We start from the raw sequence: 14,959 nt of genomic DNA, 5'->3' as shown, positions 1-14,959 counted from the left end.
CCAAACGATTATTTATCAGACTGGTGGGTGAAATGCAGCCGTGTGTGTGTGGGGGGCCAGCCATAAAGAGAACAAATTGATGCAAAATACCAAGTCTGTCTCGTCCATGTCCTCGCCTAAACCTGTTAACCTGCAGCATGCCCATAGAAAAAACAGGCATGGACACTTCCCCTCTTCAAGCTCAGCGGGTGGTCTACGTAGATTTGCTAGTAGATTTCCGGTTAAATCTTCTGTCAGACAGAAGAGGGTGAGGTATATAAAAGAACAATTATTGTGCTGATTGGGTTTTTTAAATTTATTCGTTCATGACTGAGCTAAACTAACTGAACCATAGTGAACCTTAGCCCTTGACTTGATCAAATTTTGTTTGTTTAAAACTGATTGACCTGCTGGTTTTGCGTTCACTAATGTATTTTATTTTCTGGGGGGGAAATCCCCAACCTCAACCTTAAATATGGAATACCTTTTCTGGGTTGTTAACATATGAAGGTTTTAACTTATTAAAATGGATATCAGATAACAGTATTAGAAATCGCATGTGTGCAAATATCAGCGTTATCCCTAGACAATGGAAATTAGCTTCTTTCTTCCCTAAGTGTTTTTGGAAGGAATTTTGGTACTACCAAGAGTGAGTTGTTGGGTCATGTTTCAGGCCAACCAAACGTCCATACTTCCATTTTAGTTCAACTTTTTGGATTTGATCCAAACAGTTTTTTTTTTTCATTTTTAATCTGGACCATTTTACACTGAAATGCAATCTGACTAGTTTGATTTTGCATCCAGCTACCTAGTGGCTGCATAAGGAAGTGCATTGGCTCCACTGACTTTTTATATCAAACTGGCTTCAAGGAGGAAGTGAGAGTGTTTCTACATGGTCCGGCCCGTTTTCTTTGTTTTCCCTTCCTGATTAAAGCCTGCTTTTACTGAATGGCACTCAAAAGTGTGTGATGTTTGGACTCGCTCAAGCGTTAAGGCAAACCACAGACGCAAACAGGGTTTACTAGACTTATTTTAGTGTAAAATCTCAAATCAGAGCACAATAGCTACAGAACTGTCTACATTGGAGGTGGACTCCTTTAGTCACCCCTTTGCTTCCCCCTTCTTCTTTGTGTGATCACACTCATCCTCAGGTGTTGGACGGAAATGATCCTTGACAGGATTCTGTCCCAGCTCGCCAGGTTGCTCTGCCATCACAGAACAAACCCCCACCCCCCCACCCCCACCCGTTAAATCTCTTCCAAAAAAAAGGCCTGATCCATTTCAGGGATCCACACCAGAAGTCAAATTCCATTAATCTAATCATAGCGCAGCACGCTGCTGGAATACCAACCAGCCGGATGGATGCGAATGAGAAGGAAGAAGATGTAAGAAGGGGGAGGAGAGGGTCTGTGCGCTGGGAGGGAGGCTTTCACGCGGCGTGATTACTCTTGTAGCTTGCTGTGATGGTGGGGGGGGGCAGAATGGAGGAGGGGAGGAGCTGGTTGACAGAGGCCAGTCTGTTTGTATCACACCTTTATTGACTGCAGGTCTGCTCTGATCCCCACTAACAATTAATGCTAGTTTTTTTTAGGAGGTATGGAGACCAGCTTGCTTGACTTTTTATTTTATTTTATTTTTTTCAATTCTTTACCCCCCACACCCCACCCGCCTTCCAAACAGGAAGTACCCGCTTGCTCCAAGAAGTCGAAATCCAATAGACTTCTATAATGAAATAAACACGGAGCAATTCCTGCTTGTTGACGATTTCTGGTTCCAACTTGAGGACGTCTGTTCAGGGGAAACGTGGGGAATGACTTGACTTCATTTTGTTGGAGCCGAAACCAAGTCATTTTCTAAGGGTGATGTCACTCAATCCAGTTCTCCTATACAGTTGATGGTTCTGACCCAGTGTTGAGCTATGTTTACAGCGCCCTCGGTGACGCCACTTTCATTTAAAAGGCAATGTAAAGTTGCCTAAATTCACTTTTTGAGCGATCCCTGGCAGTGGAGCACGCAAAGCCGGACAGCCGAGCTCGTTCGCTCGCTATGCCGGCAGACGGACAGCCGCTGCAGGATGGAGAAGCAGCCATCTCTGTGAATGTGAATGAACCCAGACATGGAGACGTGATTACCAATGCTTCTTTGGAGCTTTTGAAAAGAAATAAATCCGATTTCTAAACATCCTCCGTGTCTTCCATGCACTGTAATGAGATTTACACAGACAGAAATGTGAAGGTATCGGCACTAAATCCAAGTATTTCTCACATCCGTGTTTATGAATGACTTATCACGTGAATTATTATTTCGTGGAAACAAATTAATTGTTTTTTTTACCCATGTCAGGTCATGGGCTCCCTGTATATTAATGTTTTGGATATTTACTTATATTAATTAATATTGTTTTTATGTTGTTTTAAATAAAAAAAAGCCTTTTTTTGTTTACTAAAAAAAAGTAAAGAAAATCCAAAGTCATAAAAACATTACTATATTTTCAAATTCTTTCAAATATTATAACATTACAGCTTTAGGTTAATTTTATGAAAGTGAATTCAAACTAAATTAGATTTTTCTGTTAAATGTAACACTGTTGTCGTCATTTTACCAGCAGAGAAAATGATCTATTGGTGTTCTAGTAGTGGAGTGGAGGTGAGAAAAACCCAAAATAAGGGCTTGTTTTTCTCTTATGTAACCATTTTCATTGCTTATTTGTTCTTTAAAATTGGATTTCTAAATAAAAGAGCTTCTCGTCTTGCACAAAGCCTTTTGAACCTCACTGCTGGTTCTCTTCATCCACAGGAATAAATGCAGCAAACATCAGCTCAACACATTTCCCAAATGTCTGTTTTGCTTCCCTTTCATCTCTGTCATTATTACACCACGCTCCTTTTTTCTGCATAAATGCGGCTTTTTTCTGAGCAAACTGCTCGTTATTGTACTGACTCTGAGGTGTGATCAATGCTTTGGGAGCTTCGCTGCTCCTCCCTGTTTCCTCTCTTCCAACGTGCCCCCCCCCCCCCCCCCCCCCCCCCCCCCCATTAATCAAACGAATCAGTGCCAGTTTTGACAGATTATTGCTTCTGGCAGATTACTAAACGACACATAATATTAAAAGTCATAACGGCCGTTTAATTTGTTCTCATCTGCTTTTTTTTTTCACCTCCAGGGTTTATCTCAGCAGACTTTGTCACTTCAAGTGAAGCAGGCTGCTGAGCTGAGCTTTTTCTTACTCCAGGCAGAAAACAATTGTTGCGCTTATCTCTTACAGGAAATCCCAGAATAGAGACGGAAAGCGGGCTGGGTAACACCCTTCAGTTGCCACACGCTGATCCAGTCCAGCTCTGTTATACTATAGTCAATTCAGAAGCTGTCACGGCGTCTCCTCCTTCACCTCTGTGGGCTCCAAATTTAATTTTGACAAAGCTGTGTTTACTGATTTATTGAATTAAATGTAAAAAAAAACTCAGGGTTTTGCTTCTTTTTGATCTTTTGGAGTGGTTAACATACTCTTCGAACGTAAATAATATTTTTTATTTGTTGACTGCGTAAGCATTTTATTACCTTAAGGTGTTGCATATCAGCTAAATGGAGCTGGAGTTCAGTTCATCGCATCCACGATTGGAGAGTTGCATAGTGGAAAGAATGGAAACACTGGAGCTAAAGTTTCAGGATTAAAGGGTCAATACTGTAGATGCTGCCAGCGACACGAAATAAGACACTATCTTCGAACTACTGTAAACCATTTCATTTTTTTCTAATTCAACCAGATTTTTAAGCAGCCCAGAGCTGCTTTTCTTTTTCGTAAATTGCGTAAACCAGTATTTGCAGGGCAGCAATCACCTAACGTCAGACAATATTTTTTTTTACAGGACAGCCTGTAGGAGGCTGAAGTGGGTGTCAGATTTTTATTTTTTTAGCTTCCAGTTTCATTTTTCTTCTTCCTCTGTAAAATGTCTGCAGCTGGTTTAAACTTTATTTGTGTAAAAAAACAGTAAACTAGGGTTTAGATTTTCACTTAACCCGTAACTGTCAAAAATATGTTAACTTTGCCAGTTTGGAAGGGAGGGAAGGGCATTCCCTTTAGCAGTCAGAGCAGCGGATGTATTTTTAACACGTGACCGATCGACTGGATTTGTATCAAGAATGAGTCTAAAGGCCCGTACACACCGGGACGAATTTCGCGCGCGATTTTCGCTGACGTTTAGCGCCTCGTGACTAAACAAAGGACACCAATGAGAGTGTGCACACCGACGCGAAAAAAGCCACGCGTCAAAGCGTCAAAAAAAAAAAAAACGCCTCGGGTTCGTTTTTTTTTTTTTTCGAAATCTATTCGACCAATGAGAATGGCGCTTTTGCACACGTGTCTGGAGCTTCTGAAGTTACAGTAAAACACAGCTTGGGGGCGCTCAAACACAAAACTGCCTTGCTGAGCACACATACCAGCGAAGAAGATAGACGCCAAGTAGCGTCTACACTGCCGCGAAGAAATAATGACGGACATTCTAAAATATCCCCGAACCAAGCACCAGTTGGAGCTACTGGTGCTTGAAATATTTATGTTTTCTTTGTTTGATTCTGACAAGCGCGTAAATACTTGCTCTCTTCTTCTGAGTGAAAAGCGACATTAAGAAGCGTAAAGTTGCGCAGCGCCACCTTGTGTACAGGAGTATTTCTGTTTACATTAAGCGCCATCTAATGTCAGGGAAGGAAATTGCATGTTCGCTCGGCTCATCGTCAGCGAAAATCGCCTGGGTGTGAACACAAAAAACGTGGCGAAAAACGCTGGCGAATAACGCCTGGCGAATATTCGTCCCGGTGTGTACGGGCCTTTATGTGGTCGACCATCACCGGTTGCACCACCGACCAGTACGGGTCCGCGGTCTGTTAGGGACCACTGTCTTAAACGGTTAAAGAGTTACAGCAATGAAATAGAGTTAAAGGATTAAAGTTACCCCCAAAAAGCAGATGATTGACGTTTGTGAATAAAGGGTGGGAGCATAATAATGTGGGCTGTTTAGTTGCTTCGGGCAAATTTAACCTTGTTTGGCTGCATAAAATAATGGAAAATGATAATACTTTCAGGATATGTGAAACAATCAAGTAGCATTGTTTTTCTGACATGAACCTACCAAAGTAGGATTTATTATTTTACTTTGCTACTTAAGAAAGAAATAGACCAAAACATTTGATTTTAGGAAATCGGATTTGGTTCAGATTTTGTTCTCAACGGATTCATTTCAAATCAATCAGCCATGTTAACCTCTAGTATCTATTTTTTGCTAACTTTTTTTCCTTTTAAGAGTTTTTTTTTAAAAACTTTTACTGCGGTCTGTCTGCTGAAACAAAGCGGGAAGGAAGCAGATTAGGGATTAACCGAGGCTGCAGAGCTTTTCTCTGGTAATGGAGCAGCAGAGTGGGCGAGGTGCCATGTGGCGGGGGGGATATTTGGTCTAAGGATGGGGTTACCTGCTGCTGCTGATGCTCTGCAGTAGGATTTAGCCTGGAAATGCATTGTGGGTGGTGGCCAATCCAGCGAAATGCAACAGAAAGGATATAGAGGGTAAATGTACAGCAGAGGTCATATGCAATTCATCACCATTCTTCAAATTATTGATGCCAAATCTATTGCTTGTTTTTTTTTGTTTATTTTTTTAGGGAGCGAAGCCGGGACCGCCACAAGTCTCGCAGCAAAGACAGCCGCTCGGAAAAATCTGTAACCATTAACACGCCGCCTGCTGAGCCACTACTGGGCGACTCGTCTGTCAGGGGGGAGCCAGTTCAGGTAGGCCAATCCTTCACTTTTAAAGGACCTCTTGTTGTACTAACAAACTATTTCTGTGTAGAGGAACAAGTGGGGCTAGTCTGATCTGTAAAGGATTTGGGGAGATTTATTAGTCCAAAAGAGCTGGAATGATAATTGCTTGTCGGCCTGGGCTGAGACGGGCCATCTGGTAGTTCAGGGCTAACGCCAGCTAGGGCCGGTCCACTCGTGGTGAGATTTGTAGCGTGTCAAAAAGTATGTCACTACAGACTGTCTGTAACAAGGTTGTGGAGAGCAAAGAACTGCCTCAGTGGCACTTCTGAGGTTTCCAGAGCAAACGGTTTCCCTGCTCGGATTGGATCTGTCAGAATAAGGACAGGTGCAAGCCGACCGGTCCCCCCTGGAAATGGGTCAGGCTAAACCAAATCAGCCGCAGCTTGATTTCATGGCTTGTCAATCAGAATTCAGACTCTGCGCTCCAGATCATGCAGACCTGGACTAGAAAAATATGGATTTTGTGGTGGACTACTTAATAAAAGATAAACTTTACAAGGTAGGAAAAGCCATTATTTGTTTGCTCATTGGGTTTTTGTGCCAACAAGAAAATCTGGCTCATTTATTTACTTTGAATCACCAGACAGACATTTGACTATGTTCTTTGGATTTACATTAAAGAGATCAAATATCCGACAGCTCGATCAGATAACGCAGGGTTGTTGGGTTGGTTTTTGCTGCTTGTTTGGACTTGAAAATCAAGGCAGCACTTCAGAAATCGAGTAACCCTCATTTCAATACCAGTGAGAGGGAAAGAAAGTGAGCGGCAGCCAGTTTTTTTGTGGTATTTTTATTGTCTGGCATCACCTTTTTTGCGGTTTCCAAAAAATCTGTCGAAAAACAAACAAATACAGATTGGTTAATGTAATGAAATGTGTCTTTAATTAGCTGAACATGAATGACCAGAATGTAAAAAATTAGAATTAGGACAAACTGCTGTTATTGAACTTTAAAGCGAATAGTTCCTCGGAAAATTGGTTGTTGCTTACTGAAGAACCATAGATTGGGAGCAAGTTATTAGGCTACAAAAACTACAGAAGTTTTTTTTTTATGAAAGCTTGAACACAATTGAGGTTATGTTTTCCCAATTGCCCACCCGTTGGGCCGTGTCAAAAAGTTGTACTTTGGCCACAAAGTTGGCCAATGTACTTGAGAAGGAGAGATTGCTGCTTTAAACCAGAGCCATGATGGATAGAACACAGAACGCTTTGGCAACAACTGCAGACAATGTATTGCAACTGTTTTGATTGGTTGGCTGATCAATTTCTATGCCCAAACTAAAAGCATACAGCGTAAAATGGAAAAAAGGAAGACTGTGCACAGATATACTGTAGTCTTTGGATTATTAAGTATTTATAAGTCGCACTTTTGAGTGAAATCTATTTACCAAAATACAGGACCAAGAACATTTCATCTAGAACTGCAAATCAAAATAACAAAATAGACAACAATCATAGACTGAATTACTACTGTAACATGAAACAACGAAGGAATCTAGTTAGTGTTCTTCTAATTGTGACCTCGCTAGTTACTTTTTGTTAAAAGAAATGTCTGGTGTTACTTCAAGGTTATTTAGTGTTGCATGGTAACTTTTGAAACAGGCCAGACTCCACGGCCATCAGTGAGGGCTGCCATCGGCCCCTACCACATTCCATACGGAACTATAACCTTATAAGCTAACCAATCCCCCACAGTCACAGCAGGATGTTTGCATTTTTTTGTATCCTAATTAAAGGATTTGAGTAGTTTTAGTAGCAAAACGTTCAAATCAACAAGTCTGCCCCATCTTGGATTTTTGGTCTGTCTGTCATTCCTGGCTGCGACTCGAAGAAAGGGAGTCATTCTCATTTTGTTATAGGCATCACATGATGCCCATCATAATTCCCCAAACCTGATTCTTCTTCCTCTTTCGGCTTCTCCCATCAGGGGTCGCCACAGCGAACAAAATTCCCCAAACCTGATTAAAGTTTTTTTTTTAACATGTCAGATTGGGAGGAATTCTGCATTTTCTCTTACTTGTTAGACGTCAGAGCAGGTAGCTAGCTTTTTGTAAGATACAGATTAAAAAACAAAGCGTCTGCTAACAAAAGATCAGTCGGCCGGGAACCAGAGTTGACCAATTTTATCTGAGCTGCTCCAGATTTTTTGGAGTTTAAATAAAGTTTTAAGTCAAAGGAGGTGATGCAAGTTATGAGGTCACTGATTTGCACTCAACTTATGATAGATAGTATGATAATACGATTAGCCAAAACTCTCTGTGTTGCTTTATTTAGCATCGTCTCAGACGTAACATTTTTTTGTGATTCCGGGTTGCTTTTAAGTTGAAGCCCTCAGTGCTTTATTTTGAAAATCCAGTCAGTAAGAGAAGGCTGTACTGTTTGTTTTAATTTATTAAAAAGAAACCTTGTTTTTTAATTGTTGAAGCAGTAGTTGACATGTGTGTGCCTGCTCTCATTGCAGTTTGTAGTAAGGGTGTTAAAAAGTAAATAACAAAAATGATTTTGATGGCCGCAGATAATACTTCAAAGAAATAAAAAAAATGTACTCCTGTATTTTAAAGATCAGGTTTCTTGCTAGAAACGACCAAATGAACTATTAAGATTTCAACCCAACCCCTGGAGCCACTTCCAGCTTGGACCTCAGAGGTTCACAGCACTGCATCGGATCTCCCTGCCCTCTATTGTCACATCTGGGACACCATTTATTGCTGTAAACGTAGCTGATCCAGATGTTTTCTGACTTCTGAGCTCATAAAGGACTGAGCTTCAGCTCAGCTGACTTTTGAAAGACAACAGAGATGATTGAGCATCATTTCCTGACCTACTTTGAGCGGGAGCAGTTAGCAGGCTTTATGCGCGACAGCGTTTTTGTGTCTAATTTTAACGCGGCAGGATTTGCCACACAGTGAAGCCGTGCTTAGTGTTTTGCTCTTGGTGTCTCATTCATGCCGCGGCCTGCAGTGCTGCTGCTGACAGAGCGGGGAGCGTTTGGCTGCGGTGTGAGTAATCACTGCGTTCAAGCCTTCCGAGGACGAGGCTCAGTCCAAATCCCCGTCTCTCAGCCTGGCATATGCTGCGCGGATGCTGTTTTTGTACGAGTGCATCAGAGTCGGCCTGTGCTGCGCTGCTCATTAGTTCGCCGCTGGGGCCGAATCCGAGGCTGGAAGGGTGACTCGGTGCTCGAGGCTGCAAGGGAGGATGAAAGAAAGGGTGTTGCTTTAAATGAGATTATAATTTACTTGTATTTGTAGGTATATTAAAAAAGAGCAATCGTACACCACATTCCAAGGGGGAAGAAACACTGTGTTTCAGTGTTCTTTTATTCTCCACACACCCCGTTTATGTGACCACGGGCTAAACGGGCATACTAGAATGTGCATTTAGCCCATGGTGTTCACACTGGACTGTAGCTACCTGACACTAGATTGGTGTGAAATGTTGTAGAGTTGCAAATCTTGCCCAGGCTTTTTCTTCCACAGCTCTATTTCAATACATGAAATACTGCCGTTGGTTGACACTTCAGTGAATTGGTAGAGACGCCGTCCATACTGAATCCGAGGCCGAGGCCGAGGTTGGTCTGTACGTAGCTTAAATAGTAGTAAATAAGTAGAAATACTAATAATGTTTTACTTTTGAAATGGTATTATCAGTCATGTGTCATGGTATAGACGATAGCATCTTCTAAAATAACAACAATACAGTGTTTCCTCACTATGACGTGGTTCACCTTTCACATTCTTGCAGACTGTTTGCTGCAGATTTCAGTTCCGTCGTTGGAACATACACATATCATGTGCATAAAATAATGTCGCACACACAGGTATGTGTGTTCCTTTAACAACACAATCAATTTTTTGAGCTTTTGGGTGTATCATAATGTTGATTCCTCATGCAAAACAACCCGAAAGCAGCATTTTGAGCCATTCCCGCACTTCCAGCACCACCCCCAAGCTAACACACACACACTTTCTCCGCAGAGCTAGCGGTGATCGGCTAAGCAGTTTAATTTTATATGCGCAATATGCACATCCATCTTTGCAGAAGTTCTGATGTTTGTTTTCGTGGGTGAAACGCTGCTAAAGCCAACTCTAGGTTGACGACACGGAGCGAAAGGCATTAAAAAATTGTTCTTTAGTGTGCTAAAGATAATATATTATGATATAAATGCATATAGTTTACTCTGAAAGGCTTAAGAAAAGAGTGAAATGGACCCTTTAAGCTTTAGTCACAACTGCCCTTACAGGTGGATACGGGATGGGTAAACTTGTGGGTGGTCCACACAAAAAAATCAAGGTCGTAGACCACTTGGTGAGCTCGTAGAACAAAAATGTTTGTGCACATTTATTTCTACTAGCTCACTCGTTCGACTGGCTGTAGTGAAGATTTGTGCGACATGCACAGTATGCAGTCACTTTAAGATGCGGCCGCTTCCTCCATTAGCCGGAACAACCCCAAAACTAGCAGCACCCATATGAGTCAACCCACTATACGATGCATGTAACTAAGTCTCTAGTCTTATGCAAGTCGGAGTGTTTGAGGTTAAAACCACAGCTGTAATCACGTTTTTATGATGTTTGAACGCCTCTGTTCCAGCTTGTAGCTTCAGCTTGCTCCAAAGCTCCAGGCTGAATGCCAGAAATGCGTCCTAAAACCCAAATCAGTCTTTTGAGGTGTTGTGATAAGTGTCTGTCTGCTCTATGCTGTGTGGGAGTCCGTATCAATGGTTGCTGAGGAATACCAGTAAATACGTCACATTCTCCCTGCTGTGATTAAAACACAAGTTGGAAGAAGAGGTGTTTTAATGTGTGAGGCGTCAAACAGATGCAATACTTAAAAGTCTGGCCTTTCAGCCCTAGTGAAGCTGCTGCTGAGTTTTTTTTGGATTGGTGTTTAGTGGGCCTGCACAATATGAGGAAAACTTGCAGGGATGAATATTGCGATAACGATATCACTTGCGATACATGAACAAATAGGAAAACAACCAAGAACATTGCTATTGTCGCCGTCTTTTGCGAAATGCGTATTGCGCAGCTTAATATTTCGATAAGCTCGTGATTTATTGTGCAGGCCTAGTGTTTAGTAAACTTTGTGTTGAACAGTCACTCAGAGAATTGATGCCCAACAGTGAGAGGCACTCTTGCTTGAAATGCACTTAATCTTGTTTGCTTTGCATGGTTTGCATTTGATTGCATAACCTTTTAACTTGCAGCTGTATTAAGGTCATTTAACACCTTTTGAACTGTTTACACTGAATGCTCGTTTCCTCTAGAGGCTGTAGGTGCCATCTTTTTCCGTTTAATGTTTTAGGTCGTATATTATTAACAAAATATCAAGGACGGGACAAAAACCTTTTATTCTCTGTTTCTCATGGCTCCCCAAACTCCTGACACTTGGCTCTCGCCCTCCCTCCGGCTCATCCATTCAGCCCAATTAATCTCAGAGTAAGTTTGGTCTCAGCTGTTTGCTAACTAGAGCTGAAGGTTGAGCTCGCAGTGAAAGCCGCACCGCCTGTGAGTTCCTCTGCAGACCAGGTAGCTTGGACGATCCGATTGGAAGAGGGACAGCCATGGCGAGTACATGGAGAAGGCGCAGAGCTTGCGTTCACGTTTGGGACCCCTTCTTTTTGGTGAGTGCCTCGTGGGTCGCCATCGTTCCTCTGCTGCTGCGTCTGTATCTTTAACCTTTTGAATCTGTCGTTGATGAGTCGATGGCAGTTCCCAAACTCCGACCATAAAAAGGACTTGGAGGTATCGTTTCCCTTTTTACTGTACCCTCAAAATGTGAAACTGGGGAAAAAACTTTCTTTATTTTTTTAATCTTGTATTTTTTTCCTGTTCCAACTGCTAAATTGACCACTATAAGACTTTGTATTATCAGACAGTGACACTGCAAAATAATTGAAAAGCTGCATTTTCACCTAGAATTGGATTTTGTACTTATTAAGTTGAACACTTTCCAATTTTACTCTTTGAACTCTTAAAGCAGAGAAGCTTCACTCATTCTGAAAATCTTTTCCACATCTTCACGTTTATCCAAATTTTTTTCCTTTTTGGGCATTTTTATGGGAATACACTGAAGGCTCTTAAGTGGATTCAGCTTCTGAGGTGTAAAATTATAGCTCATGTTTGAAGGGAATCTTTCGGATTTAAAGCCCCTTAAATATAAAAGAAGATTTCAAACTAAGTGGTGTGTTCTTTTTCTGCATTATGGCCCGTACACACCGGGACGAATATTCGCCAGGCGTTATTCGCCAGCGTTTTTCGCCACGTTTTTTGTGTTCACACCCAGGCGATTTTCGCTGACGATGAGTGGAGTGAACATGCAATTTCATTCCCTGACATTAGATGGCGCTTAATGTAAAACAGAAATACTCCTGTACACAAGGTGGCGCTGCGCAACTTTACGCTTCTTAATGTCGCTTTTCACTCAGAAGAAGAGAGCAAGTATTTACACGGTTGTCAGAATCAAACAAAGAAAACATGAATATTTCAAGCACCAGTAGCTCCAACTGGTGCTTGGTTCGGGGATATTTTAGAATGTCCGTCATTATTGCTTCGCGGCTGTGTAGACGCTACTTGGCGTCTATCTTCTTCGCTGGTATGTGTGCTCAGCAAGGCAGTTTTGTGTTTGAGCGCCCCCAAGTTGTGTTTTACTGTAACTTCAGAAGCTCCAGACACGTGAGCAAAAGCGCCATTCTCATTGGTCGAGTAGATTTCGACGCGATGCGTCGGAAAAAAAAAACGAACCCGAGGCGTTTTTTTTTTTTGACGCTTTAACGCGTGGCGTGTTTTCGCGTCGGTGTGCACACTCTCGTTGGTGCCCTTTGTTTAGTCACGAGGCGTTAAACGTGGGCGAAAATCGCCGGCGAAATTCGTCCCGGTGTGAACGGGCCTTTAGAATCTTTCAAATGTCGAGTTGGTAATTAGCTTCCACATCATCTCACCTGATTTCTATCCAATACTATAAAAGATCAGCTGTTTTCATTACTAGTGCAACACAAATGGTGAGCAATATTGGAGCTATCCAGCCGTCCCTTTTTGAGCCAGATTCCAGCTCGCACAAAGAAAACGAAGACGTACACGGTTCTAGTCGTCTACAAGTGAATGCATCAGAATGGAGTGGAGGAGGGAGCTTGTGACCTGCTGTTGCAGCTTCTACGTCAGATCTACAAGCTTTTTTAAACATGTTATATGTCTGCTCCTGATTCACAATGATTTGAATAAGGACATACTTAGAAATACAACTTTTAGCTTTATTATTGCAACAAGAGCATGTTGGAAACACCAAAAACGTAATTTTAATTGAAGTGAGTCTATAAAAGCAATTTGCTAGTTTGGGTTCAAAACCATTTAGATGTAGTTGGTGGGGGGGGCATGCTGTCAGTTGATTTGGAAGGCAGGTTGTGTTTTACCTCCCCACACATAAACACACATGTGGCCATGCCAGCGACACCACAGTGCTCACTGGGTCAGAAGCAATGGATGGAGAGTGGTGCTGAGGCGAGAGCCAAGAAGGGAAAGGGAATGGATGGCCTGAAGGGAACAAGGGGGGGTGGGGGCGTTATGGTCTACGAGGAGAGAAAGAAATGCAAAGGTGTTATATTCCTGATCTGCTGGTCGAACTTTGAGTTTTTTATTTGGCGTTCTCCTCCTCTGCCCGCATCAGTCAGTTTATTCCTCCCTTCCACTCCAGCTGCAGCCAGGACCTCCCATGCCTCATCACTCCCCTCATCCTAGCTCTTTTTCATCCCACTGCGCTCCCTCGCTGTGTCCTTTTTCATAAATCCATGTGCATTACATGCCAAGTGGGCGCATAGTCCCATACAATACCTCCCGAGGCATGATGGGAGAGATGTCTATATAAAGACGAATAAGGCAGGGGGGGTCAAACCTCATATCAAAGGAGTCCGTGAGGTCACTCGGATTCACACTGCTGAGAGGAAAGCAGCGTTTCTTTGGGACGGGATGTTCGCGTGAGCCGGACCGAAGTCTGGGTTTTTTGGCTGCAAACAGTGATGGAGGCGGGAGACCGGATTCTGCAGGTGCTTGAGGTTCGTGAGGCTTCAGAAGAGATAAAGGAGGTGATTGTCACCACAGAAGAAGACTCCAACACCAACTCGCCTCCACGGGCCAGCTGCAGATCAACAACTAAAACAAGCCAGGTACGACTGAGGCGTCCAGGTAGATGATGAGCATCCTGACTCAAAACAAACAGCGGCAGGATTATCTGCCGGCTAACAACAGATGTTTGCTTTTCATGCTTGGTGTCGCTTTAATTCCTAATGAAATCATTTGCATGAGCTGGGATGTTTGTGTGTCCAAGCATAAACAAGACATTGTACGGGATGTCTGCATGCACGGCAAGGGGGTTTTATGAGCTCTCCTTGATGGAGCTCGTATAGAAAACACTGCTTGATGACAGGATGTCTGTAAAAGCATCTCTGGTGTTTAGCAATCTGCTGACCACAGATGGACCTTAAATGTCCTGTCGTCAACACTTTTATTTCCGAGTCCTTCCATTTGAAACCGCGTTTTTATTGAACCCAAACGCGTTTACTAATCATTTAACATCTGAAAAAGATTTGTCGAGCCTATTTTACATTAGTGCTTTTTGGTTTATGCTGGGATTGCCCGCTACATTTCATTGGGTTAGCCTTCTATACGTGGTTATTTCTCGCAATTTGACATGGCTTAGAAACGCACATCAGACTCTCATTAGAGAAGCAAAGACTGAATCCGACCAAATTGTCTGGACAAGTCGCAGTTCCAACATCTGCTTCTTTTTGGGCAGTATGGCCTAAAAATGACCTCTGACAGAAAACTGTTTTTTTTTTGGAGGGAATGCTACAAGCAACAGGTTGTCGCAAATACTTATGCAACACGCCTTTTATGGCACGTAGGCGAGATGAAGCCATATTGTACAGATTTTTTGTTTTGTTTTTGGCACCCCCTCCCAATCTCCAGGGTGATGGGTCATAGGTTTAGGCTTCTTGTGTGCTGTCTTACTATTTAGAAATTATGAATTTAGACAATCAGATTGTATCTTGTGTGGGAATCCTACAGGTGTTTTATGGGCACTTACACAACGCAATTACGACACCAAGTCTTTCTTATATCGGAAAAGCCTGAAACAAAATTTGCGGGATTTGCACCACTTTGACATTTCACAC

General features: G+C 42.4%; 1 protein-coding gene across 2 annotated transcripts in view; it reads left to right on the top strand.

Moving 5' to 3' along the window:
* vangl1 (VANGL planar cell polarity protein 1) overlaps positions 1–14,959 on the top strand; it is a 52,941-nt gene that overhangs the window by 15,149 nt on the left and 22,833 nt on the right. For both annotated transcript variants that reach the window (XM_011484379.3, XM_020710355.2), the window contains exon 4: positions 5,632–5,758. In XM_011484379.3, coding sequence (XP_011482681.1) covers positions 5,632–5,758 — 127 coding nt within the window. The remainder of the gene's footprint in view (positions 1–5,631; positions 5,759–14,959) is intronic.

The sequence above is a fragment of the Oryzias latipes genome, chromosome 2 (genome assembly GCF_002234675.1).
Source record: "Oryzias latipes chromosome 2, ASM223467v1".
Classification (NCBI taxonomy): Eukaryota; Metazoa; Chordata; class Actinopteri; order Beloniformes; family Adrianichthyidae; genus Oryzias; species Oryzias latipes.
The sequence above is the reverse complement of the archived record's forward strand: the minus strand, read 5'-3'. Positions and strand labels throughout refer to the sequence as shown.